This window comes from Semicossyphus pulcher, unplaced genomic scaffold (assembly GCF_022749685.1).
Source record: "Semicossyphus pulcher isolate SPU_LCO1_2020_fin unplaced genomic scaffold, fSemPul1.0.p SCAF_16, whole genome shotgun sequence".
NCBI classification, from domain to species: domain Eukaryota; kingdom Metazoa; phylum Chordata; class Actinopteri; order Labriformes; family Labridae; genus Semicossyphus; species Semicossyphus pulcher.
The window spans coordinates 18756138-18783424 of NW_027211670.1; the positions used below are offsets into that span (position 1 = coordinate 18756138).

The following is a 27287-nucleotide window of genomic DNA, read 5'->3' on the forward strand; positions in this document are numbered from 1 at the left end:
AACTTTGCAAATGTTATTAAGAAAATAAGTGTTATTTATTTCATTCTTTACTTCAAAGTCAGTGGATTCAAGGAGACATTTGAGCGACGGATAGAAAGTTGATAGAATTCCATGAAACATGTCTGCCTTCTGTGTCCTTTAGCTTGTTCTTTACATATTATGAAAGTCTGTAATGGTTAGTAAGTGATCTACAGGTGTGAGTTAATACTCAAAATAGTTCTTTTGAATTACTCTGGAGAAAATGTATCCTGAACAGTGTTAATTGTGCTTTGCAGTACGGTGATATGCTGTTGACCTCAGAGCGCCGTGGTCGACTTTCCAGCCTCTCCTGGAGGCTGCCGAGAAGTCCCAACTGGTGAATAGAAACGTGACGACCGCTGAAGCATTATCATAGAATAAATCCCCAAAGACGTCGGCTAGAAAAATATATGCAAATAGACAGAGGGAAATCAAATTCGTCTTCTCACCTTGCTGATCTCCAAATATGTCTCCCTGGTGTAATTTCACACCCTGTTTGAAGGAATTAGTTCAAAATAACTCTGAATCCATTTTTGGTAAGCGTGACGTTTTGAATTTTCCGTGGAATCCACTCTTGTGTCCCATTACACATCCTGTCGTCTCCGGGAAGGGGTTCAGTATCCAGCGGTAGAGCTCCAAAAATCCAAGCCAGGTGCGATAAAACAGAAGACGGTGGATAAAACCAAACGAGTATGGGCGACCAGACTGACGCGTAAATCCTGTGCATCGGTAGAGAGGGGAAGAAAGAAGCTCCTGCGTTTTATAGGAACCAAAGTTTCCAGCGAGCGTGCTTCTTGGAGTCCGCTTTGGACTTGCGTTTCGGGGTGGAGGTGAAGGCCTCCTGGGGGTAAGTCAAGGGGGGGAAGTGGGTGTCGTCCGTGGGGCAAAGCCTCTTCATCAGCGGCTGCAGCTTGTCCTCCTGCTGCTTGAAGTCCAGCTCCACACTGCAGCGAAAAAACAGAGAGAGACACAATCAGCTCAAAGCATGTCAATTATTTTACTGCATTTTAAGAGAGAGACTTCCTGCTTTCAGATGTATCTACTGCTGTCTTTGTTTCTTGGTTCTTGGCTGTAAATTGAACCCCAAATACAATCTTTAGGAGCCCCACAAACAAATTGGTAATCTACTTTAATAGTAATAATGACAGATGGTGATAATACATGTACGCTGCCTGCTACAAACCAATGGAGGAAACTAACGAGGCAAGCCATTGTTAACCTTTCCTGCTTCAGCGTCCCGACCGCAGTCAGAAAGCACAGAGGAGACTTATTGTTGTTCTGCTGCAGGGCCGAAGCTGTAGCTAGCTTCGGCGCTAACTCCTGGCACTCTCTGCAGCAAGCAGCAAGCAAGACACAGGAGGAGTCATGGGCTTTATTATACACCAAAACAGCCTCACCTATACTTTAGTTATTTTCTCTGCTCTTCTGCCGCTATGGTCCCGACACTTCACTTTACTCGTGCACACACACACGCTTCCGCTCTCTCTCACTCGCTATACCACCCCCCGACCGTGCTACAAAACTGATCATCTCAACACCAACGCACCTCAAAAGCGCTGTATGTACCACAACGTACGCAACCCTACTGTTTGATGGAATTAAAACAAATTCCATTTTACGTTGCATTCCTTGGAACTCGATCTTTGGGAAAAGTGACAGCCCTACCAAGCACTAATAATGCCTGCCTTTTCCAGGAGGACTTTTATTGTGAAATTTTTGCAGAATAGACCAGAATGAGTGGGAGCACACTTCCCAGATATCCAGACAGTGTTGCATGTGTGACGTCCACGGTTGGCTCCGGTTGTAACTCTTGATTTTCCTCGCTGTCGGTCGCTTTCCTTTTTAGACTGTTTGCTTCATCTGAGTGTCAAGTTTGTTTCTTTTTCTTTGTATTTTAATTTATTTTTGAAGTTGTATCTGTAGTCATCGATCATTTCTTTGTTTGTTCAGCCATAGTAGATTACTGTTTGCTTGCAACACTTGCAGAGACCGGAAAAGCAGCCTCTTAGCTCCGCCTACCCTCTCTGGCAGACCAACCACTGCTGGCTGATGGAAAACGCATCACTAACTGGGCGCTGTTTACAGACGCCCAGTCTGTAATACTGCAAATGCAAAGGCTTTCATCAGTGGGCCATTGGCTCAATCACTATTGTGTTGACTCATTCAGCGATAGATAGACATTTGTTTAAATGAAAATCTTTGAGATTATCACTTTAAACACATTTAAGTAATGGTGAATTTATCAGTTATTTCACAGTATTCCACTCATTTTTGGAATACTGTCTTTTATTTGACACGTTTCACAGTCTGTACTTTTCCTTCATCTGCACTGAAGCCACTCAGCTTCTTTCCCCTTCATGCTTCTTTTAATCTTGACATGTTGTTCCTGCCACACTCCCCCTCCAACCATATTAAGTACCTACGCTGCGGCATGTTCTCACTTGACCCTCGCACAGGCATCTGCCACGGCACTGCTCAGCCTGCTGAGGCGACCTACATTTCATCCATATTCCCAGTAAAATCTCCCATTTTCGGCTGTTTTTCAGCGCATCTGGCTGCCCACTTTGGCTGCTGCCGCCTCTGCTCTTTTTTATTTTTTATAACATCATAAGCATTCTTATTGTGATTCATAAAGCGAGAGGGAAGCCCATTAGTATGTTTCCCAGCGAGGAGTGCTGGGTCACTGGCGGGGGCGTTGAACCAAAGATCATTTGCTTTGCTAAAACTGAGATCAGAGCCGGGGTATTGATGTGAGCCTTAGCTGATATCATGTTGCTTTGATGCCCGCCGGATAAAACAACATCAGCGAAAAAAGGTAATAGGGATGCAGAAGATTTAATTTGTAGGATTTTAGTACACACACACCCCTAAACACTTTAGTCTTTTCCTTCTCTGTGTGCGCCGCGCTTCCCCGGGGTGCCACGGGGATTTATCTGCGCCAGCCGTCATTGTAATCCCACGCCCGTGCACATCTGACTGCTACGTTCTGCTAAGTGAAACTCAGATTACAGCCTCGGCTGCGGTAAGTGTGCGGGGGACTTTAATCTGCTAAAGCTTCCAGCGGCCACCAGCCCGAGCAGGACTGGTGGTGGAGGGGGGGGCGGCGGACTCTGACGGACAGACTTACATAATGAAAGCGGGATCCAGTTCATGAATGCTGCAGTTTAGACGCTGCCATTTGCTGCTGTGAGAGTTGATGCAGTGTCAAGGTGAGCGGGGGAAGTAAGCTGCCTGCTTTGATTGAAAAACAAGATGCCTGTTGCAACAGGAAGACGGCTTTTTAGAGAGGTTCTTATAGTACAGTAGATTGGATAAACCTCCATCGAAAGAAGCACTGGATGCTGGTGATATATAGACGTATAGATGAGGTGCAGCTGCAGCTTGAAAAACAGCCCGATAATAATTCCCCCGACCCTACACTTAAGCGCTTGAAGGCGTCACTGCAGAATAAGGTGTTCTTTATGATAATATACACTGCAGTTGGCATTGATTAGTACAGAACAGATGTAAATGTGGGTGTCTGACAGTGACTCAAGCGAATGTTGGGTGCTGAACCAGACACTCAGCACTTTGCATTTGTTTGACTCAGGCGTTTACACGGGGCCAAGAACACTGCAGCTTTTAGCAATAAATCACAGACTGTTAATTATACCCGTATAAATCCACCTCACTTTGCGTGAAGTCACAGAGTTTTTCTGTGGGCATGCATATTTGTCCCACTTGTGGAAACAGGTTTTCTGTGTGCAGCAAACTCTGCAACATGTAGGACTAAAAGAGGCAAACAAACGCACCGAATCTTGTTTCATTTGTGATCTAAAAGGTGAACTTTGGTTGCAGAATGAAAACAACGAAAGGAAACATTGAATCATTTGTGGTTGCGGTTGGTTTGCTGAAAGGCATTGCAACTTTTTCTGTGCAGAACTTGCAGGCCTTGAGCCAAATTAGACCTGCACACAAAGTATCGATTTTTTTGATCGGCTCGATTTAACTTTTTGGTGATCTGACAATTGATGTGTCAGAGGTAGTCTCCAACGCCTGTGAAGAAAAGCTGGGCCCGGTTGTTCAAAGGTAATCTCATCAGATTAAAGCCATCCAATAGGATCAAATCTTGAAAACAGGTTGTCCAAAAGAAAAAAAGGATTCTATAATCCAATCTTGGCTTTTATCCGAAAGAAACCTCCCGTTTGTGTACAAAACTTTTGAGTGGATTGGGATAACTTTAATCCAAAAAAATCAGGATTAGCCTGATCCAAGCAGAGGGGAGGATTCAGGCTGGATTACAGGAACAAAATGTAATGGAACTTTTTTTTTTTTATTGAGAGGAAAGCTGGAGATAGACAGGAAGTGGGGGAGAAGAGCGTGGGGGATGACGTGCAGCAAAGGGGGACAAGGACGGGAGTCGGTCGTGCGGATGCGGCATCAAGGACCGTAGCTTCTATACATGGGGCGCCTGCTCTACCCACTGAGCTAAACCAGCGCTCCTACTTTGTCAAGTATTTTGCTCTTGAGTTGCTGAATCTCAACAGTGACATCGTAGATGAGTTAGACTTTAGGGTTGTGGGGAAAAAAGAGGATTTCATCCCCTTAAAATATTTCACCAAATATCTGTTAATATCAATAAAATATTCCAATTAAAGCAACTGTCAGGATCTTTTATTTTGTGTGGATTTTGGCGCCCCCTGTGGACAAAGTATATATTATGAAGTCCCATTTAGAGAACTGGAAATCCAGATTTAGTAATCCTTACAAGTCTGTATCTGGATCAGATTGATCCTATCCAATTTTATCTAAAAAAAACAGGTATAAAAGTAAGATGGATTACCTGATCCTGGATAGAAAAAAAGTCCAGTTAAGTCTAATCCGGAATAAACAGTTTGAACAACCAGGCCCTGTTACCAGGACTACTTGAGCTCTCTTACAGGAGCAATTTGCCCCTGGAAAAAGCCAAAGCTGGTGTTCTCTGTAATCAATAGAAGCAATAATATTTGAAATTGGCGTCATAGCTGTGGAGAAAGTTGTACAAGCAGCTGGTGGTTTCGCCCGTTCTACATTCCTACAACACCCAGCGTGCATTGCACCCCTCCCTCTGACAGGAACGGCCCAGCGAGAGTCGCTGGAGTGAAATACTACCGTTTGACTGCAGGCAACGGCTCAGAGCGGCACAGAATCCGAAATACGACGAGAATGTACCTGTGGATCGTATCAAAAATCTTCAGGTCTGCAGTCTACATTTCAAACCTGACGATTGTGAACGAGACATGACATCAGAGGCGGGCGTCCTAGATTGAGGAAGTGTAGTTTAGTGAGCTCCCTGGCCTCTGCCAGGTGACATGTTTTACGTAGCCTGGCAGATGTTTTCCTGGGCCCATTGGAGAAGCGGATAGCGTCCTGGCACCGAGCAAATTGCATGATAGGACTGCTGTTGAAAATCGGCGAACTGGCCCTTTAACTCAAAGTATCCCAGATCTTCTGGCATATTACCGGTCCAGCCAGGCTTTCAGCAGCAGTTTTTTTAACCTTACATTAGAGGAATTCACTACTTGGTGTTTCACAAATGAATTGGCTCTACACTCCACTGTTACCCTCTGTACGCCCCTGAATATAACTTTAAGTTGACCAATAATCTCATTCCTGAAAACGCACCTTATTTTGAAGGGTTCTAAACAGCCTGCCTGAACTGATAAACCTGCTCTAACCTGATGTTTAATAACCTCTCCGGTTTCAAACAGAAGCGCACTACTCACGCGAACACAGTCTGCAGGGTCACGGCGCAGAATAAGGACGTGGCTTCTTCTGAAGTCGGACTCAAGCTCACATATTAAACACATCCACGCGCTGCAAAGCCAACAGGCTCTTCCAGCTCAAACACAGAATGAAAGCAAGCTGTGATCAATGACTGTGTGTTTGTCAGAGTGTAATGAGTCTGAGCCGGTTTCATGGATGAAGCAGTTTCATTGTGCCTTTTTCCTCTCTTTAAGAAACTTCAATTAATAACGCGTAAAGACTCACTGACAGATCCATTTAGGGTTTTTTGGGGGAAGTACTGTCGCCTTATCGTCTGCATCATCAGTGCTTTACTGCTTAGAGGAGATGTGGTGCAGTCTTGGTGTTGTTTAGGTCCTCCCTTTGGGTTTGTGCGTATACATAACAGCTCATTAAACATACTGGTAATAGTAATGAAAGGCCTAATGAGCAGGATTTTCCATATCAAAATAGATCCTCTTAATCATCAGCTGGTGTCTGTATCTGCAGCATTATTGCTGTGTTGGGGACATTCCTGGACGTCCATCTCTGGAGCTCAGCCAACAATCCGCAGGTCGGGGGCTCAATGAAAACGCAGCACCAAGGTGACATGTCTGTCTGAAACTGTTGCATCTTTATGAGGCGTGAAATCGATTTCACAAAACGTCTTCATTCGCGGTTCTGTGACTGAGAACAGTCCGCTGTGTCGTTGCTGTATGAGAGCTCCAGGTGTGACGGAGGGCGGAGCGGACAGACGCACACAGTCGGCCTATAAAGACTGAACCCTGGACCTTCCTGCAGGGTTGTACCGAACTCTCTTTAACTTTAACTCTCTTCTTCACTTGAAGTTTAAATTCAAAAACTACTTTAATCTGAGCACTTTGCTTCAGTCCCCCCAACACACCTGCACCTCTGCTGCACAGCCTCTGGCCCCGCCCCCACTCTCTCTGTCTGCCTTGATGACTGTCTTCATCAGCAGTCTGTTTAATTAAGTCACAAAAGGCAAATATTTTCTCTCGCAATTCAGTTCTCATAGCACGTGAGCCGCGTGTGCACGAGGGACTTTATTAATGACGTAGCGATCAAAACGATTGATCGATCGTTACCAAATGACATCTGCACCTTTTATAAGCTTTATAAACAGCGATAATCAGTGCGTTTACAGTAGTGACATACGGAGATATTTTATTTATTTATTACTTTATTTATCAGGGACAATGCAAAGACATTGTGACAGGTTACAGTAACATGAGACACATGTATTGCATATAGGGTTTCTAGCTGAGGCTAATTTGCAACCCCTGTCCCTTGTTAGGCATTTCTATTAAAAGGTCAGTACCCAATATGATGCCTAACAGAACTGCATGTGATTGTATGTGGACAGAGAGCGTCCGATGTCGGACCCTCTTTTGCCGTTAGAACACTGTGTGAGGAGTAAACAGCAGGCCGCCTCTGCAAAATGTATTTAGCGGAAACACTGATTTGTATGTAACATGTTCTCTCAAATATAACTGTGATATTCGTCCAGCTTTTTAGGGAATCGTCGAGCATTTAGGCAAAATTAAAGCGTTTTTTTATTGGCGGAAAATATCGGTATGTTATTTTCAAGCCATGATCTACAGATACCGATAACCGTGCGTCCCTAGTTTAAACTTCAGCTGGAGATCCTTCACGTTGGTTTTAACCTGTGGGAGCCGTCTCAAATTATTGCTCCAAACAAACATTGTAAATTGCATGTTTGACCTTTGTTGCATGCAAATGGCTCCCTCTCTGACAGGCTGCTTGTCAGATGCAATGCCACCAAGCCAAGTCAAACATAAATGTCATGATATGATTTTCAAAAGGTTCAGACTGACATCGGAGCTCATATGCAGACAGCCTGTTTATAACAGTATGAGGTTAAGCCTTTATGAATCATGCCTGTCCTAAGCCTGTTTATGCACCACGTGTCCTGCACGATAGCACACGTCATGTCAGATATACAATCATTTCAGTGTCCTTTGAAGTTCAAGAGCTACTTGTTTAGTTCAGTCCTTAATAAACCACCAAAGCTTTATTGTAGTCTGACTTAATCCTTAAACAAACTCTCAAAGCTCTTCAGCAAACACATGTGAACAACCTGTAGATGCTGATGCTGCGAACACAACAGAGGTCAATGTAGCTGCTTGTTGTGAGTCTGGATCTATACTTCAGTTACTCTTGAAACACACAGAATTCAATCTGCCTGGAGACTCGTGAAAAGTAAAGGTCAAGCGTCCCAGCAAGAAAACGTAACTCTCCCTGAAAGGGTTAAAAAGTGAGCCGATACTCGTCTGATCTTTGGAACGTATTAAAGAAGGCCTTCTTAATGAAACATTTATAATCCCCTGCCCGGCCCACTCATCAGCACCTCCTCGCCACGGGCCCCGGCCGCGTCGCTCCACATTTTGATTTCCTGCTGAAATCAGGGAAAAAAGTGACGTTGGCGTTCCCTGTCCGCCCCGGCTGCCACTCCCCCCCGGCCGCATCGTTGGATCAGAACAAATTGAAGACGGCACTTTGAAACCTCGCCGGTCTTTAACCTCTCTCCTCCGCTCGTTGTCTCTCTAACTCGCTCTCAATCTTTCCTTGTCATGTTCCTGCTCCCCAAAAAATGGATTAAAGAGGAAGCTTGTCCATTCCCATTGACGCCGACACCTCTCACCTGTCCTTCCCCACCGCTTTGTGACTCTTAATCTCCCCCTCATCCTCTCTCTGTTTCTCCCCCCGCCTTCCCTTTTTCTTTCCTTATCTTCCCCCCGGGTGTTAATGTGCTCTTCCTGACTGTCCTCGCTGTCCCTCCCTCACGCTGTCTGTCCTGTCGCTATGGTAACCGGCGTGCCACCATGTTGGAAAAGATCATTATGCCCGCACAAAAAAAAAAGACATATCTTCCCCCAGCAGAGTCGCGCTGTGGGGCAATCATTTCCATATGTTATAATGTAATCAGCTCTGCAGCCTTTAGCTACGCTTAATTGATTTTCATGGCGTCGTACGCGAGATCGGAGATTATTCCCTCTTTTTAAAACCCATCCCATTGTTTTATTTAACTTTTACGACATGTTTGCGCTGCGTGGTGTTACTTAAAGGATGTTTGATGACTCCACACCTGCTGCGTTCCCCTGTTTCTGGACTGACTGGAAGTAACTGCGGCCTATTGTAAAACGAGACCCTGTAGAAGCGACCAATCAGCTGCTTTAATCACAACCACTTAAAGCTATCTCCCTGTTTGATCAGCACATTAGGCCATATCAATGCAATGTGAGGAAAATGAGATTACAGCCTCTCTGCGTCAAGTCGCATCACGCCGTGCGTTCCAAAATCCCTCCAGCTCTCCTGCACCATCCCGCCTGTCTCTTTTCTTCCTCTCTCCGCGTTTGCCTCCGACTCTCTCCCTTCCCTCCTCTCCGACTCCCAACTCAGTAACAGATATTACATCACCTGGCAAGATGGAATGAATCGCAGTAATCTTTTCATCCCTCTCTCGCCTATTCTCTTTCAATGCCATGCGCGTTCGTATTAAGCGGCGAATCCCCAAGTTCATTTGAACGCGCACGGTTTCGCTGTAAGTAGGAGATAACATATTCTGCAAGAAAGGGTGAGATAAAGAGAGGAGGAAGTTAGTGGGGGAGGATAAAAGAGGAGGCTGAGTGAGTTCAAGATGGTTAAAAATGAGGAAAGTGGGACCAGACAAGGACAAGAGCACAGCAGCTTGTGAATTCTGTTTGAAGTCCATGCCCGTGGACCACAGCACCCTATTGATCTGCTGCTGTTGTTATGCTAAGGACGGCGTCCGAGATGCTGCCATATACTCTTGGACAAATTGATTATTCTGAAGAGTGCATGGCTGGCCCCTTACTGGGCTGCGTTAAAATGATTTATGGAGCCATATGTCCGCTCCGGTCATGAGAGCACCTTCATCATAAATGAGGAGTTAGGACTTTGGCCCTGGCGCAAAGTCACGAGCATGTACCGAAAAATTCTAATAGATATTCAGCTATTCATCCCACATTGACAGAGTGTTCTCTCTGCCTGCTATCCCGTGTTCCTCCACCTCCACAGAGGTTGTTTTCATGCAGATCTAACTAATTAGATTGCCATTTAATCCTCCCGCTTGTGTGAATACAACTGCTATATTTGCTCCTGTGTCCAATCAACACAATCCGCCGTGCCGAGCGAAGCTCTTCAAGGAGAACTCAGATCAATTTAACAGATTTCAAACATCTCACTTTTCAGAATTCCTGCCCTTTTTATCGAGATGAAACCCTGCCAGGCGCCGGCGAGGTTTGTCAGAAAGAAACGAGTGTTTTCGTATTGAGTTTCTGTTTTTCTGCACTTCCTCCGCAGATGAGGCGTTACAATTGATTGTGGCAGATCCGGGAAGCCGAATGTGGAGTTGTGATGTTAATATAGCGCCTGTTTGAAGACGGTTGTCAGCGTGTGTGCGTGATCCGCGTCGACCGAGTCGGGGGGACAAATTGGACCTGACTTTGTCTTTGTCACCTTGTGTTATATCCGGTTCTTATCTCTCTGCGGGTTTTCAAGCCCAGGTTAGAAAGATCCAGACGAGACAGATCTGCTGAACACCTCGCTGACACGTGTGTGTAATTGGCTCAGGCTCAAATTGGCAAACTTAATCACAGCTTTTAGCGCAGCCTGTGTTCTGCATATTTAAAAACCTTATTAAGGATTCCTGTCTTGGGGATATTTAAATGGAACACCTTTCCCAACACACCAGTGATCAGAGCAGGTACACGGCGAGCTGCCAAGAATATCCTGACAAGAAGAACCTTATTGCTGCTATTTTCTTTATATTTAGACGTGTCATCAAACTCTGTTTGTTCTCACGAATTTCAAGGGATGGTGAGCAAATCCAGAGGCTGGCACAGCAGGGAAGGCATGGTTGTTCTTTGCTCATGCAGAGAAGGAGGGTAGGTACACTAAAGGGAGTGTGGAGCTCACATTAAACATGATGATATCTCATTTATAATACTAGGAAAGCTGTCTGTCCTATTTTACGCGGTACTCAACCCACTGCCTCTTAATTCCCCCATGCTATGCATATTTCACATCATATCCCATAATTCAGCTCCCCCTCACTTCCTCCTGCTGTCGGCGAACTCTCGTAAAAGCAACAATTCTCGTCGTCCACCTCGCGGGCCGTGCAGGCGACCGACTTCCATTCAAACGCACTCGGGCTTCACGCCGCTCTTTCAGCTCCAACATCAGCAGGAACAGAGCTGTGGCCTGCTCCTTCATTTTCTGGAGCCCATTGAAGTTTGGCCGCTGGCTTATCAGTTATTGAGAGCGGTGGATAGAAAATGATTTAAATGTCTCTTCAGGGGTGAAGTGCCGACCGAGTAGAACAGCAGTGTCCACTGAAAACAGTTTTATTGATCGCCTCTCACCCAACTTCTCCTTAAATCTCTTGTCTCTGTCATCAGTCCGGCCTCCTGCTCTTTTTGACTGTTGGAATCAAACTTTTTCTGGCTACCAGACAGAATAATATCCAGAGGCATGTGCACAAATGCACATACAGGTTGTGTCATGCAATATTAAGTGAACAGAGAGCCCTCACAGGTCTCATTGTGTATCCAAGAGGTAAGCCTCACAGAGGGGTCCAACCCTGCATAACATCAGAGCTGGCTGACTGTGCGCTGACCTCTGTTTCACATTAGGGATGTACTTATGTACCTGTCCAGTAGAACCACAAACTGAACCATAGCATAAACTGTGACATGTACTGCCATGAATATTGTGCCGACATGCTGGTTCCCCCGAGGATGCAGTTAAGCAATATATGTGAGAGGGAGTGATGCTGGACTGAATATCATCGTGGCTGTGATTCGCTCGTAGGTGCGAGGCCACAAGCCGTGATGATACTCAGTCCAACATCACTCCCTCTCATGTCATATTGCTTTTATACAACAGTTAAACAGGCGGCACATAGCAGTCAAAAAGTAACAATCAGCAATAGATTACTTTTTGCTCCACAAACACAGCTGCTTCCACAACTGAGCTGAAACTGGACTGTTGTTGCCAAGCAACCCAAACATTCTCCCGCAGCCTGCGTCTACAGGTGACCACAGATGAGCTGCTTTTTATCGTGTACGTTTATCTGTTTGTTTTAGTTCATCATCAACCAGTGAAATAAGAGTCTGCTGTGTGATTCAGAGGCACCAGCTGAGTAATGTAGACACACATTAATCTGCTGTAATGTTAGGCTGAGGCGGAGTGATACACAGAGTGAAAAGTCCCACCGATGTTGTACTCCACTGAATATCAACACTCATTGAATGCCTCTTGTCCAATCAGATTACTTGGTCCTCAGGCCCTAATAACTTAGGTGATCCCATTGGAACCACCATCAGGTGCCTGAGCAGCTTCTTTGTTTTAGCCTCAGAGCACCTTGCGTTGCTGTTAGGGATGCACGATATTATTGGCACGTTATCGGTATCGGCCGATATCGGCTTAAAAATGAACTATCGAATATCGGCCAACACGCCGATATCTGCCGATATAATTAACCGATAAAATAATGGGCTGCTGCATACTTGATTAAATGCCCAAACTCGGCGCAATGTCCCCGGCGCGAAAAAGACCTGCGCGGCGCAGCGTGATGATGTCACGTGCGTCTACCTGCAGCATGAGAGAGTTGGAAGCCAAAATGTCTGTGGTGTGGAAGTTTTTCAAAGTGTCCGAAATAGATAGCAAAACTGCTATTTGCAATGACTGCTCAGCTTCGGTGATGCGAGGAGGAGGAGCCAAGGCAAAGTCTTTCAACACTACAAACTTGATTAACCATCTCAAGACCTGTCACCCCGACCGTTGTAACAAAGCGGATAAGAGTATCACCATTATACTGTACGCTAATTCCAATACAGAAGAGAGTTGATGATCTCTGCAATTAGGTGTGCGGGAAAATATATCAGTATCGGTAATCGGCTAAATGAGTTGTAAAATATCGGCATATAGGATATCGGCAAAAAATCCAATATCGTGCATCCCTAGTTGCTGTAGATCCTAAGGCCTAATTAATGTGCTCTTTAATCCACAAGCACATTTTGATTGGGCCAAAAATGTATCGAATGAAGTAGTGATGTATAGCCATCAAAAGCACTGAGAACCCAAAGGGACCAACAGTCAAAAACAGGAAGGCAAATCTTTTTCCACATAAACTGTGAAAACATCAGTGAACTACATTTTCTGCTGACTGACTTCTTATCTACTTGAACATACATAAACACACCCAGGCAGCAAGTATCAACACTTAAACACACATACATTCATGCTGCTTGAAGATACCTGGTTGCCTAATGACCGTTCACTTACATCCTGGCTGTCAAATATATTTAGCCGAGTTAGAAAGTACAAGAGGCTCAGTTGGCTTGGCAACAGCACACAGAGTTGTTGTCTCAAGATGTATTGATGGTAATTAATTTCACCTTTTGTTGGCCCCCGTGCTCACTCATTCTAAGGTATGAATCATCTCTCCTCTTCAACTTGTGCCCTTTGGTCGCTTAAGCTAACGCTACACCTGCGACACAGCCTCCGCTGAGTGAAGGGGTGTGAAGATGTATAGGTTCAGAGAGAGCGTGGTTTGTAAATGTCACACGTCCCCATGTGCTCATTAACAGCTTGAATGTTAGTCTCGCTCCTTGCCTTTCCTAACGTCCTTCTTCCACCTGCTCACTTCCCCTCAAGGAGAAAACACAAGACAGGGGCACATTTAGATCAGCGTGTCTTTGAAGAGGAATGGCCACTAACCTGTAAATAATGCATGCGCTGTTCCGGCACGTGTCGCAGTTGGCCGTGTCCTGTCCGGTTCGATAGGAGAGTCTGCGGGGAAGATAAGAGTCGTGAATGAGTAATTACAGGACTCGTTAAGCTGCTCCCCTCACACCCTCTTTTCTCATCTTGTTTGTCGTCCCTCGTTAGCAGGGCCGGAGTAAATGAGGGCGACGTGGAGTCACGCTGCCCTCCTGTGAGTGGCCTGTGTCCGGCAGCCAGGGCAGAAGGAGCGCGGCGTCGGCCATTAGCGCCGCTTGACCGATTGGAGGTCAGATACGGGAAAGTGGTGCACAGAATGAGTTTCTGGGCTGCATTGAAAGGTGGATAAGTTTTTATCAAGGGATTGTGTCAGGAGTATTTCAATAACCGACAATTATATAACAAATGTTCTCATGAAATAATAAAAATGGAATGAGAAAGAAGAAACACAATATCCACCCAATTTCGCATCTCGCATTCGTCATCTGCTTTTTCCATATCAAGCTTTTTTTACTCACCAGAGAAAACCCACCAATGATTAATCCATTTTGTTGTAAAGCTCTGAGTCGGAGTTATTTTCCGTATGAAGCATTTATTACCTGAAAAAACTGAGCATCACTGGGAAAATAAATGAGTTTCTAAGCAGATAAAAGTTGACAGTTTTATTTGGGACAGCAGAGCTTTGGCTTCATGCAGACGGACCATTTCAATTTCATTGCAATCTTGATTCACAAATTCAAACGCATCAATATCCTATTACAGTGTGTCCTGTGCATCCTTCTGTCGTTCTGTGTCTCTGAGATAAAATATTGACATTATAGATCCTTATTTCCCACAGGGCAGATACAGCCCAGGTGATGGCCCTCAATGGGACCATAGGGTTTCATGCTTCAAAGGCTCAACTGCTTTCTTATTGGATGAGCATGTAGAAATGTGCATATTGATTGGCAGTAACTGTATCTTCATGTAATAAATTACATCTTACAGTGGACATACTGTGAACTCACTTCACCAACGACATGGACAAGACAGAAATCCTCTGCTGGTTGGGTTTTTTACGGTTATGAGCTGCGCTGCTGCATCGACAGAAAGCACTCCTGTAAATTAAGGACAGCTGTTTGTTGCTGTTATTTACCCAGATATTGTCATATAGTAATTCTCTCCTTCACAATAAAGAAGTTATATAGAGTCATACAAATGGACTGTTATAAAAGAAGCTGATGTAGCAACCATAATGGTACCAATTGGTTTTTGAACCCTCGTTTTGAAGCTTGAGTTCAGTATATTGGTGGTCGCCATCTTGGTTTCGTTGACAACAGAAGTGACCATATTTGGACGACCTAGTTGAAAGGCCGATGTGGTTGCAACTTGTCAATCACAGGGCACCAATCCTTAAAGCATGCCCTGATTTATTGTCAGTTTTACTACAAACGGGAGCGTTATTTACCAAATGAACATCTTATAAATAAACTCACTGGGCAAAGGTTTACTGAGGTTACAAGCTACCTGAGAAGTAGTGCCCCTCCTGTACAATCAGACTTCTTTGTGCAACCCATGGAGTCGCCCCCTGCTGGCTATTAGAAGGATTGCAAGTTTTGGGCACTTCTGCATTGGCTCCAATTTTGAACTCAGAGGCTAAGTACACTTTTTATATAGAGGTTACCGTTATACATAGTGGCTACCAAATACAAGCATCCAACATCCTTTTGAATCCTTGAGTTAGATTGAAGCATGTTGAAAGTTGTTTTACTTTGTCCTCGAGTATCACATTAGTAGAAGAGTTTGAATTTTAACACACCCAATGTTAAAATTAGGGATAGACCGATTATCGGCCGGGCCGCTTATCGGCGCCGATATTCAGCATTTTGACATCGGCCTTTTTTTTAAAATTTTTTATATTTTATTTTTTTATTTTTTTAGAGAGATCAGAGATCAATTTAAAACTGTCTAAAAGGCATTTAAACAAAGTTAAGTGTTGGAGTTTGATTTATTCAAAATTTTGACGCCAATATTTTCACTTTTACTGCCAATGAATATCGGCTCCAAATATCGGTTATCGGCCTCCTTGACTACTAATAATCGGTATCGGTATCGGCCCTGAAAAAAAACATATCGGTCTATCTCTAGTTAAAATCAGTTTACATGAATTCCACACACTTTCTCCCCGGTGGTACCAACCTGTCGAGACAGTTTTGTCTTTATTTGCCCAAATTTGGAGAAATCTCCTCTTGAGATTTCTGCTTTCACCCCATTATATTGGAGGTCAATAGAATTCCCTCTGTGGTGCGTTGCAACTATAGAAAAACAACCTTTAAAAGCATGAACACCGTGTCTTTCCAAATTTTCTCATCACCCTCTCTGGATTATGTACAGTAATGTCGACAGTTTTTCTCAAGGGAAATGAATTTTTAGTAGTAAAAGATTTGAACACCTTTAAAAGAACTCCACCATTGTATAAGGGTCGATGCAGAAATCTTAGTAGCTACCACTACAAGTAAGTGTGTTCTTTGTAAGAGGGGTGAACTTTCATAACTCAAGGTTTCGTAAATGAGCATTGCTGGGAACACCACTCCGTTTTACTCATCACTGATGCTAATGCGCTTTCACATTTCTTTCCCGTCTCTCTTCTCAGCAGCAGCAGAGACACATTTTTCAAATCTCTCTCAGAGACTCTTGTCACGCTGCCCATAAGGCGCTGCACCAATAAAAATTAAACCCCTATCATAAATTTCCTCTCCTTATCTAGTCCTTCCTGTGCTATACGGCGTGACAGGTATATTAGAGGTGTTTGATATCAATATTGTTATTCAAGGCTGTCGCAGAATGAGGTAATGGGGAGAGTCTGAAAAGAGTGATACGAGGAGGTTTAATTGAGGTTTGCAGCTTGGATTAATTGTAATTAAGGGGCTTGCCATTGGTGATGGGGTTAAAGGCTGGTTCTGTAGGCTTCCTCAGGGACATCTAAGCCTAATAGGGGTGGGAATCGGAGGGCAACTCACGATACGATTCGTGTTAACGACGATAACGATAATATCATGATACAGTAAAGCCTAAAGTGCCATTAACAGTACATTTATACACCCTTCCATCTGTGTGCGACTAGGTGGGCTATCCCACAGTTTAATGGGTGGATGGGAGTCCAATGGCAAAGAAAATATACACAGTTTTCACATCCACAAGTCCCCATGAGTGTAATGTATTGGGTCTGCCCTGCGAACATTGTCTGATGATGCAGAAAATTTAGTTCTACACCTTTGTGTTGTTGGATGACACCAATGACGAACTGTGAAACTGCATTGTAGCCCTTCACAATGCGTTGTACTCCCGGGGCAGGGCTGAGGGAAATAAGCGTGCGCGCTTGCACGCGTTGGGTGATGATGAGTCGGCACGCTCTAAACGTATTCTTTGCAAGCCGTTTGGTAAGAGCTACTCATAAAATCTGGAAGGTTCTGAAACAAAAACCAAAGGTGATTTAGTCTTTTCTTGTTAATTTTCTTAGCAGTTTTCCTATCAACTGTCCCTGATCTCATCAAGTAGTAAAATTGGAGATTTTTGTTTTTTTGTTGTTCGGGATCCCAGATGTCCTTTTTTCTGCATAATCATCGGGGCGCATCCAATTCTTGGATTTGCATAAAACTATCCCAGTTGAATCATCAGCACAAAAGATGAGCAACTCTAAAGCTTTGACACAAAGTCAAAGGGACACTTAAGGTAGGAAGTTGAAAACAAGTGTTAGATTGGTGTCATGGTTTGTTCTGATTTTGCGACGGTTTTGATTTGCACCATCAAAACTTGGACTTGTGTTTCACTGTTTCCTTGCGTCTATCATTGATTATGTCATTGGAAATCTCCTTAAAAAGTAGGACATAATTTGTTCCTTTCACTTTGAAAATCTTTTTATATTCTCTCTGTCCCCCTTTTTCCGTTTCACACTCTTGTTGTCATCCTCTCGAGGTCACACAGACCGGGGGATCAGGTGGAGGATCATTATCAGGGCCGGTTTCTCTCTGAAACGGCCTTCTGGCCTTGACTGATTTGAATTTTTTCTTACCACAGATCAATGGAAATTTCCTCTCCTTCTAGAAAAACTGTCTGAGCGTTTTTTCCATTTCAATTTTTCCTACATGTGTGTGTTTTTTTTTACTCGTCTCAGCACATTAGCCATTGGATTTCAATTTGTGCCTGAGCGGCGTGTCATGTCACCACATGTGTTGTGATGAATGCGCACGGCCTCGCGTTTCCCTCGATGAAAAATGAATGTCACACAACATAAGCAGTTATATATCACGAGTAATTGGACTTATGGTTCACCTATAGCCTGTGGGCACCCCCCTATTTGTCGTGTCAGTGACATTTATGCGAGGGGAGTGCGAGGCTAATGTAGCGGGACTAAAGCAGCATTAGAATTTTTGCTTGGCTCAACTTTGAAAATGGGAAATGTATACAGGAAGAGAAACGGCCGTGCGTGTATAGAAGATAGAGGTTCAGTATGGCTCAGATGGATTACAAGAAGCTTATACTGCTCACTGACTTTAAGTCAATGTAGGCTTTTGTAATTAACACATAGCAACACAATGTGATTGTTTCTTTCTGTATTAGACCAGATGGCGCCATTAAACAGCAGTCACTAATTTTCAGTCTCTCCTTTCCTCCCCCACCTGCCACTTTGAAGCCATCTTTCCTCTGTTAGGAAGCACATCTGGCTTATCTGATGTGCTCAAACGCTGCACCAAATGTCCACTTACTTTTCCACCCACAACACGCTTTTATGAGTTTGGTGATGAGGAGATTATTTTTTATTTTCGCAACAGTGAAGGAGGATAATTGCCTTTTTTTAGAACGCGTAAATGCAAACTGTTTTAAGTTGAAGAGAACTTTAACGCCGCCGTTCTGTCAAGTTGATATCGCGAGTGGCTTTTATACACTTTGCGGTCGCGTGCTCCTTGGATATCGGCTGGACAGGGTTCGCATGTGCTCCCGCAGGCTTTTGGACTCCAGGTTGGCATGACGTTGATTATATGGATTTTCTCACTCTGTACTTCAGCACAGTGCTGTTCAAAGCAGATGGGAATCTGAGTGCAGAGCCCGAGCAATTCACTCCACAAATTGGCCATTTTGTTTGCCTCATCCCTTTGGATAGACAATCCTCTGTTTCAGCAGGCTAGATGCTATCTGCAGCCCTTTTGTATACACGCAGTATCCATTGGACAGTAAATGGCTTTTTCACAGGCCATGGCTTTTTCAAAAGGCCTTGGACTTACTAGATAAACATGGCGTGCAGCTGGGTAGTGCCGGACTTACTTACAACATAATTTGACGTCCTCCTTGGAATGAAGCGTCTTAAATTCACACATTTAATTACAAGTATCCTTATTAACTCTAAAGTTAAACTCCTGGCTGATACAGGCTGCATTATTGCTGATACTAGTCTTAAACACTCAGAAGCTGAGTCAGAGTCGTGAGCACATGTCTTTCCCAGCCTTGGGTTGAAGGCCAGATCCTGTCGATCGTTGGATCCTCACACCAAATTGATCGAGATGATCTGTCTTTATAGAAGTTTGGCAGCAGCTCTCTCCCACCTTAAGGGGAATCATTACAAAAGGACATTGCGTTGTAATGACACTACGGGGAACATTAGGTAGCAGGTATTATCCCAGCTACACGCCGGGGTGAGTTCTTTCTCAGCACTCCGAGTGGTTCAGTCAGCGCCCTGCTGAACTGGCGTCACACATAAAGGCTCGTCCCTAAGATCTAGTAATAATGTGACACATCAAGAGGGTACTTTCTCTGTTCATGCTGACTCATGGATGTGTTCTGTATGAACGCCATGCCCTGTTCTCAGAGTTCCCTGCAGTGAGATGATCAGATTTTAGATTTGGGAAAAATAAAGCACTGGGAATTGAATGAGTTCTCCAAATGGCCGGATATGTGAAGTACAGGAAGTGTATTGGAAGAGAAAATAAAAATTGCACATCTCTGGTATACAGTACACATTAAAAGTGAGATATCTTACCCTTCTCTGTGGGCCTCCCCCTTCTCCAGTTCCTGGATGACCCCCAGCAGCACCTTGATGGTCTCCTGACTCGAGCTGATGAGATTTTCCATGGCCTGGAGCTGTGCTTTAACATCCCCGTCCTGATTCATAGGCACTATTTGCTTACAGGCCTCCTGTGTTTGGTCGGGCGTCGTCCCACCAGCTCCACCACCGCTGCAGGGTGACAGAGGCTCCTCCATGCCCCGCAGAGGCCGGGCAGATAACTGTCCCGTGTGGCACTGTGCCTGCGTCGTACAGCCTCTGCTGGAGCGTGGTAGCGTTTCACTCTGCAGCCCGTTGAGCTGCATTGCTTTCTTCCGCTTGCTCCGCACAGACGGACTGTCCAGACACTCCACCTGGGTGAGCGAGTTCCAGGCGATGGGGCCCGTAACCTTGGAGGCCCTGTCCGGCAGGGTTCGGGACGAGCCCTCCTCCAGATTGAGCAGCTGCCTCCTGGTCAAACGGTCCGTGTCGGCCTCCGCGTGTTGTAATCCTGTCCTGGCTTTGGATGGGACACTGCAGAGCTGGTACTCCGCCTGTGCTCCGGCTCCGCTTCCTCTCTGTGTGTCTGCGAGGCAGTCTGTGTCTGCAGAGCAAGCGAGCAGCAGAGCGTCAGAGCACAGGCCATCAGGTGCAGTGTGCTGCTCCACTGTGGCAATGCACTCATTAGTATGGAGCAGAGCCCTGGTCCTCCGGACTCCGCTCCCCCCACAGGCTCCCTCCTCCTCCTCCTCATCTAAACCCTGCTCAGCAGCCTTGGACTGCTTCACCTCCATGACAAAACCGTTATTTTGACCTTTATAAGTTTCCACGGCCGCCACGTGTTTAAAGGTGTGGCCTTTCTTGCGCTCAAAAGGAAAGGTCTGATAGCGCTTCTTCAGGTCAGGCGAGGTCTGCACGCCGGTGCTCCTCGTGACATTTGGGATGGATCTCCGGGCAGGGACGGTCATGTACTTTCGGTACGCCACTTTGTACGAGATCGGCTTGCCACCTTTCCCCGCCGCCTGCAACTCTGCCTCCCTTTGCTCGTTCTGCGCCTCGCAGATATCCTTGAAACGCACTTGCAGGGCCTTGTTTCTCTTCCTCACCTGTCGACTGGCTTCCAGGGAATACTTCACCTCCAGCGCCAGCGAGGTGGAGGGCAGGGGCGCTGCTTCCGAGTCAGACTCTGAGTTGGTGAGCATGCATTTGCCACCCTCCTTGCTCACCATGTTTCCTGAGAGGCAGAAAGAAGCAGCGTTAATTATGTGTAATGGATGGCTTTGACAAAGACCCCTGCCTCACATTTACATCCCACTCGACAGAACACACACTCTCTAAGCTTAGGGAACCTGTGCGGTGATTTCATGAATATTATTAAAAAAGCCTTTATCAGGCACTTGTCATTACGCGTGCTGAAAGCAGAGAGATTAGTCACTTTTGAATTTGACATTGAACATAGTTTCTACATTGGACACTGAAGACATTGTGATGTCATGCAAGTCTGAGGTTTCCATATGCACACACAGTTTATCTATCATAGCCAGTTTTTGCTTTCCAATCAGTGTTTATTTACTGACAAACTGCAGGGGTTACGGTTTAAGCGTGCCCTGAAAATAATCCGTGCAGATTTCCACGATGCATTTAATCCTCTTCTCCGTGAAACCAATAACTCCAATTTCAGCACAAATTACAGCTTCTAACACCACCAGTTCCTCCTCCTCCTCCTCTTTCTCTCCCGCTTTTCAAATATCCGTGAACTTACGAGGAGTATTTGCGTATATGAGGCTGCGGTCGCCGTCATGCACGCGCTCAAGTAGAAACATACAGTTGACTGTTCTGAAGACTTACGCCTGCAGTCCTGCAGTTTATTTCAATGATTCATTAAGTTCAGCAGGACTCTCCACGCGCTGACCTTTCCCTCTTGCAGTTAATTATTAAGTAAAAATAGGATATCGGGCCTATTTGGGGGTGCATTTGTATTCTTCTAGCATCTGTAAGAACGGCCTCTGTTCATTTTCCCTTCCTGAATGAAAAGAGAAATAAAACATGGAAAAGAACGGGCTGAAGAATAGAAACCACAGGTATGATACAGCAACTCTTTGCAAGCACTCTGCCTTTGACAATCTTTCTCCTCTTCTGCCTGTTGGTTTACAATAAGCAAACCCTCCACACCCTCATATAGAGTTTAATCAGATCAAACAATTATACATCCCGGCTTATCTGCCCCGGCTGCTGTCTATCAGAGAATGATTTCCTTTTTCAAACTGTTTGTTTACTTACCTCGGAGCTACAGAATGGACATTTTGTCTCTGTGTCTTATCATATTATCGCCCTGGCTGTGTATTATTAAATTATAGCCCTGGTTATTGGCTCTGTTTGGAAAGACAAAGCCGCCTCTCTTTGTCTATCACATCTAACTTCAAATAGAACTAAAGTACAGACATTCATTGCTCCTGGTAGACGCAGGCTATCATCTGTCAATAAGCCAATTTTGCATCTTGGCGTAATCATTCAGTTTTCTGCAAAAGATGCTCTGCCAATCTGTCTTTCAAGGATATAGTTAAGATTTATCAGCATGGATAGATGAATAAAAGCTGCCAATTGCTATTAAATTCATACCCAAGAGTATGAAGCTCTTCTACATGCAAGCTTTCCAAAATTGGATTGCTGGTAATCCACAATCCATCCATTATCTATACTGCTTATCCTGTTCAGGGTCGCAGGCAGGCTGGAGCCGGTCCCAGCTGTCATTGCGCGAGAGGCGGGTTACACCCTGGACCGATCCCCGGTCATTTGCAATCATAGAGACAACCTTTCACGCTCACACTCACACCTGAAGAATCACCAGTGATCCTAAGGAGCAACTGTGGGAGGACATGCAAACTCCGCACAGGAAGGCCCACTGCGTCCGAACTGGGAACCTTCTACCGGCATCGCCATAGTTTCCAGATCAGGGGATATCCGTACCAAATCTTTCCATGGCATTGGGACTTTATAGTGCTTCCATGTTTACACAAAGCCTACACAGTTTTCCCAAAAAAGAAACCCATCTTTGAAACTTAAAAAACCCCATTACCGACAGATGGACCCTGTGGTGTTACAGATCGACAGTCCCCCCGTGAAACTGTCCAAACACTGCTCAGTAATGTCATTGCAAACACTTTCTGAGAGCATCTCAGCATGCCCATATTGACAGGCAAGAGATGGCAGTTTCTCTGCTGTGCAGGCAGATGTTTGTTTGATTCGCAGCATACAGGTAATTAGGGATGTGACCAATTTACGAGGGAGTAAAGTGCAGTGTAATAAGCACAGCGATAAAGACATGAGGAATACCGAGCATCATCCATCCATTTATTATCTATGTTGCTTAGCTTGTTCAGGGTCGCGGGTGGGCTGGAACTTATCTCAGGGTACACCCTGGACTTATCGCCAGTCAACAACCTTTCATGCTCAGACTCACACCTACGGGGGAATTCAGAGACGCCAATTAACCTAACGAGCATGTCTTTGGACTGCGGGAGGAAGCCGGAGGGAACCAACGCACGCAAGGGGAGAACATCCACACAAAAAGGCTCCCCTATGAAAGGAACCAGGACTCGAGCTAGGAACCTTTCGGCCTTGAGGCGATAGCGCTAACCACTAGCACATATTAACAATTTCCCCGCCAAGCTATTATCAAAAATATGTCCAAGCCAAGTTATTAATGTCCACACAAAGCAGCAGTGTTACACTAAAGATCCCCACCTTGGCATTGTGTGCTTATAATCAGTTAATGACTCCTGGCTTCTTTGCCATTAGGTTGATTAAGCTGTGAAATCAGAGGAACATATACAATGCAAAGGGAAGGAATCATGGCTGCATATAGGACAAGCCAATTCATTAATTTTATGCGATATTCGAGGATGTCCGTCGCAGAGAGTCTGTTTTTTCCCCTCCTTCTGACAGTTTGACCATGTGACCTTTTATTCCCAGACTATTATCTATTCACCAGCCTCGCTCTGCTCTCCCGGTCCGTCACTGTCAGTGTCCTCTCCATGTTTGTTTAAAGGTTGACATTTTGAATAAGACACTAAACTGTTCCCCTACATCCCTTCTCCAAATGAGGTCAGTGGATTCGTCTACATTCTAAGCCGGGCCCACGAAATTCAACTTTATATTACGTTTTGTGCAAAGTTTTATCTGATTACAATTCAAGATGCCACCGTGTTGCAGAGCATCACGCACCGAGACACGAATGTTGTTTGTCAGCACACAACAGCAACAGTGTTTTCTCATTACTTTCCTCCCTCCCTTCCGCCAACACACACACAGGCTTCACAATGCATACTCTTCCATGGTTTTCTATCATATCCTCATTTAAATTAGATCCCTTTTGACACATAAACACTGCAGGCCCAATCATGTGTCCCCAGATATCTCATTTGTTACCCATTGGGTTCAGGCCGGGGCGGCTGTTGCAGCACTCGAATCCCACCTCCGGCTGGAACACCACCCCTTTAGCCTCTTGCATAAACAGCATGAGTCATCACGGAAGGCTGGAACAACTGCCCCCTTTTTAGGGTGGCCCTGATCCTTTCCTTTAATTTAGGAGCCAGTTAGTGAAGTGAACTGACCCACTATTTTCTACCCAGCAGGACAGACTGACAACAGACATCATGAGGTCATGTGTGCATCGCAATAAACACTCGACATGTTCTCGTCTGACCCCGTTTTGGCAGCACAGCTCACTTAGCTGTCATCCTGACACTAAGGGGCCATTATTTGGGGTTCTTTTCAGGGGACGCGAGTGCATTGAGAATGCGTTAAGAACGGCTGGTTCCTCTGAGCATTTCCTCTGCTAATTCAGCCATTCTTCAAAGCTTTGCAGAGCTGCAAGGACAATCCGGATCACTGCGAAAAATCCCATTCATTATCCGTTAATGGAACTGAAACGCTCATTTAATGGCACACACCTTGAATTTAAAAATCACTCTCCATTACCTGCATTATTTCAAGAGGCGTATGAGTCAGCAGTTCTGTGAATGGCACTCGCCTAATTGAACTTTTTCGAGGTAAAAATCTGAAAAGGTGGAAGTTCCAGCGCCCTGACTCGACCCGGGGATTGAATGTTTACCCCAACTTTGAGCCTGACTAATTTTGTTTTATCGCTTGTGCTCCACCGGCGGGATAATTCATTAATACAGCATGCATCACAAAACCAGTGAATTGATTATAGCATGCATCACAAAACCAGTGAATTGATTAAACGCTGGGACTGTGCCGTACATGTCAATTAGCAACAGCTGCATAACCAGCCTTTTTTTGCTCAAGCATTTAGCAGGTAGTTTCATTGGGCTCTTCCATTATCTCCTTATTCATTTAACATTACTTAAATCTTTTCCCAATCGATGCACCGGGTATATTTAGCTGTTTGTCTGGCAGCTCAGAACAAATGCCAAAGCTAGAAGCCATTAGTCATACACTATTTGGCAACACATTTTGGTGTACTTTTAAGTCTTGGGGCTTCACTTTGGAAAAGGCTATTTCCTGTTTTAACACAACTGTGCCACATTCAGGAAGTCTTGACTTGCCTGCACAGAGCCCTTAGCGCGACCCCACCCAGCACCTTTTGGGCACTGGTAGTCCAACTGTGAGCCAGGCCTTATCAGCCAACACCAGTGGTCAACTTCACTAAAGCTACTGTGGATGAATGGGAACAAATCCCCACAGCTGGGTTTCAGTCGTCCCAGAGGAGTGGATGCTGTTATACTAAAGTATTAAGCCTGATGATTTGGAATGAGATGTTTAACAATCTCATACTATATAGATGGCTTTAAGGACTTAAACTTGTCAGTGGAATTGGACTTGACTGGTCAATACGCACAACTATTGGTGACTTTTTTCCCAGTTAGGTTTAATCAAACACAAAAAAACACTAAACAGTGCAAAAACAAGAGGCAAAGGTAACAACATCCAAATATACAGGAGACTTGAAGAGGGTTTCACAAAAGACAAAAGTGTCACAGGTAAAGACGACAATGTTCCAGCAAACTAACAGGAAGACAAAGACTATATACACTGGGGGGAAACAGGGACAGGTGAAACTAATTAACACAGGTGACAACAATGAGAGCAGGGCACGCTATCTAAAAGGCGGGAAATTAAACAAAGGAAGGAAGTTAAACAAGACATGACATACATAGGGGAAGAACTACAAAATACAACAGGAAACACTACAAACCAAACTCAGGACTGGCAATAGGACTACAAAATACAACAGGAAACACTACAAACCAAACTCAGGACTGGCAATAGGACTACAAAATACAACAGGAAACACTACAAACCAAACTCAGGACTGGCAGTAGGACTACAAAATAAAACAGGACATGATCTATGAAATACAAATGAAATACGTTACTAAAGCAGACTAAATCAAAACAGAAACACAATAAACTTAATACAAAACTAAACAATGACAACCCATGACAACATGAGCCTCATGTTTTACCTGTAGAAAGCAAGTTATTCAGAGTATTCCATAAGCATTTTGGGTAGTGTTTTAAGTAATTTCACACTTGTTTTTTTTAGCATTTTACAGGATTAATTATAGCCAGCGTAAGCTAAAGTTAGCTGAAGCACGACTCACAGCTCCCATGCTCCGCCAAAAAGAGCATTGGAGAAACACTTATTTAACGAGAAACTTTTAATCAGCAGGTCAGCTTGTTTTGGAGAAAAATGAGGCCTCTGTTAATTCGGCTACCAGTACTGAAGCATGCTGGACTAAAACCAAGTTAATCACCTAAAGTATGATAGCGACTCCTTGGCTTCTAGCCCCTCATGAAGTCCTGTAGCCCCCAAAGAAGAGTGGCACCACATTTTCTCAACAGAATATTCGAATCATTAACTTTTTGGGGGCAGCACTAGATGTGATTTTTGGTAATTTATTTGTTAATGTTGTACATTTACTTTCTGATATTTTACAGTTCACCTATCAGAAAACTTCCAAACGATTGCTCATCATTTTACCCAGCAAATAATCAGAGGGAAATCCATCAGCCAGCATATTTAGTTTTAAATTGACAGACAAACTGATCTTCTGCCTTTGTGCTACATGATCAATAGAAAAAGGAAAATCCTGCTCTACTATCGCTGCAGTTTTATAGCATTAGAGCTCAACATTTCTGCTTGAACAAACGAGTGTGGCAGCATCATCACAGTCACGGTACTTCCAAACTCCACTGTAATCCAGCTTTATCTGCTCCTGTTTTGTTTTCCTCTCCTCTCTCCTGTCAGCTTCCTCTCGTAATTACACGGGGCTTAGTACTGTTCTGAAAAGTCCTTTGATCTGTCTCTTAAGAGCACACTGATTATGCAGTAGAAATAAAAAGACACGCAGGCACGTCGTTTACTTTCCGTTTGTATTGCTAAGGTCATTCGACAGGGCTGGATTTTTTATTTCCTGTCTGTCGCCGTTGCTGCAGTGTGTAAGCAGGCTTGGTTGCACCCATGCTCCCAGGGCGTGATGTGAGGGTATATATAGCCCAGTGATTGACTGTACAGGTCAGTGTTGAGGGATAACAGCAGTGCAGTGCATTAGGCCGACACCAAACGCAGCAAATCCTTTGTCAGTTAATGGTAGCTTAATGCTGTAAGATGGAATGGCACTGGAAATGACGGGATTTGAAGGGATTGTCTTTCTAGTAATTGTGGCTCAGTCATCATGGACCACTGCACTGTTGCA

The 27287-nt window shown here is 44.6% G+C and overlaps 2 protein-coding genes across 2 annotated transcripts in view; one reads left to right on the plus strand and one right to left on the minus strand.

The window, feature by feature from the left end:
* Nucleotides 1–27287, plus strand: part of dock1 (dedicator of cytokinesis 1) — a 248180-nt gene that overhangs the window by 109275 nt on the left and 111618 nt on the right. The gene's annotated exons all lie outside the window — the stretch shown is intronic.
* Nucleotides 68–20793, minus strand: LOC138593890 (inhibitory synaptic factor 2A). Its single transcript, XM_069664973.1, has 3 exons — nt 19562–20793; nt 13546–13617; nt 68–962 (listed from the first exon to the last, which is right to left on the minus strand). Exons 1-3 carry the CDS (start codon nt 20791–20793, stop codon nt 779–781), a joined length of 1488 nt encoding a protein of 495 aa, XP_069521074.1. The 3' UTR covers nt 68–778.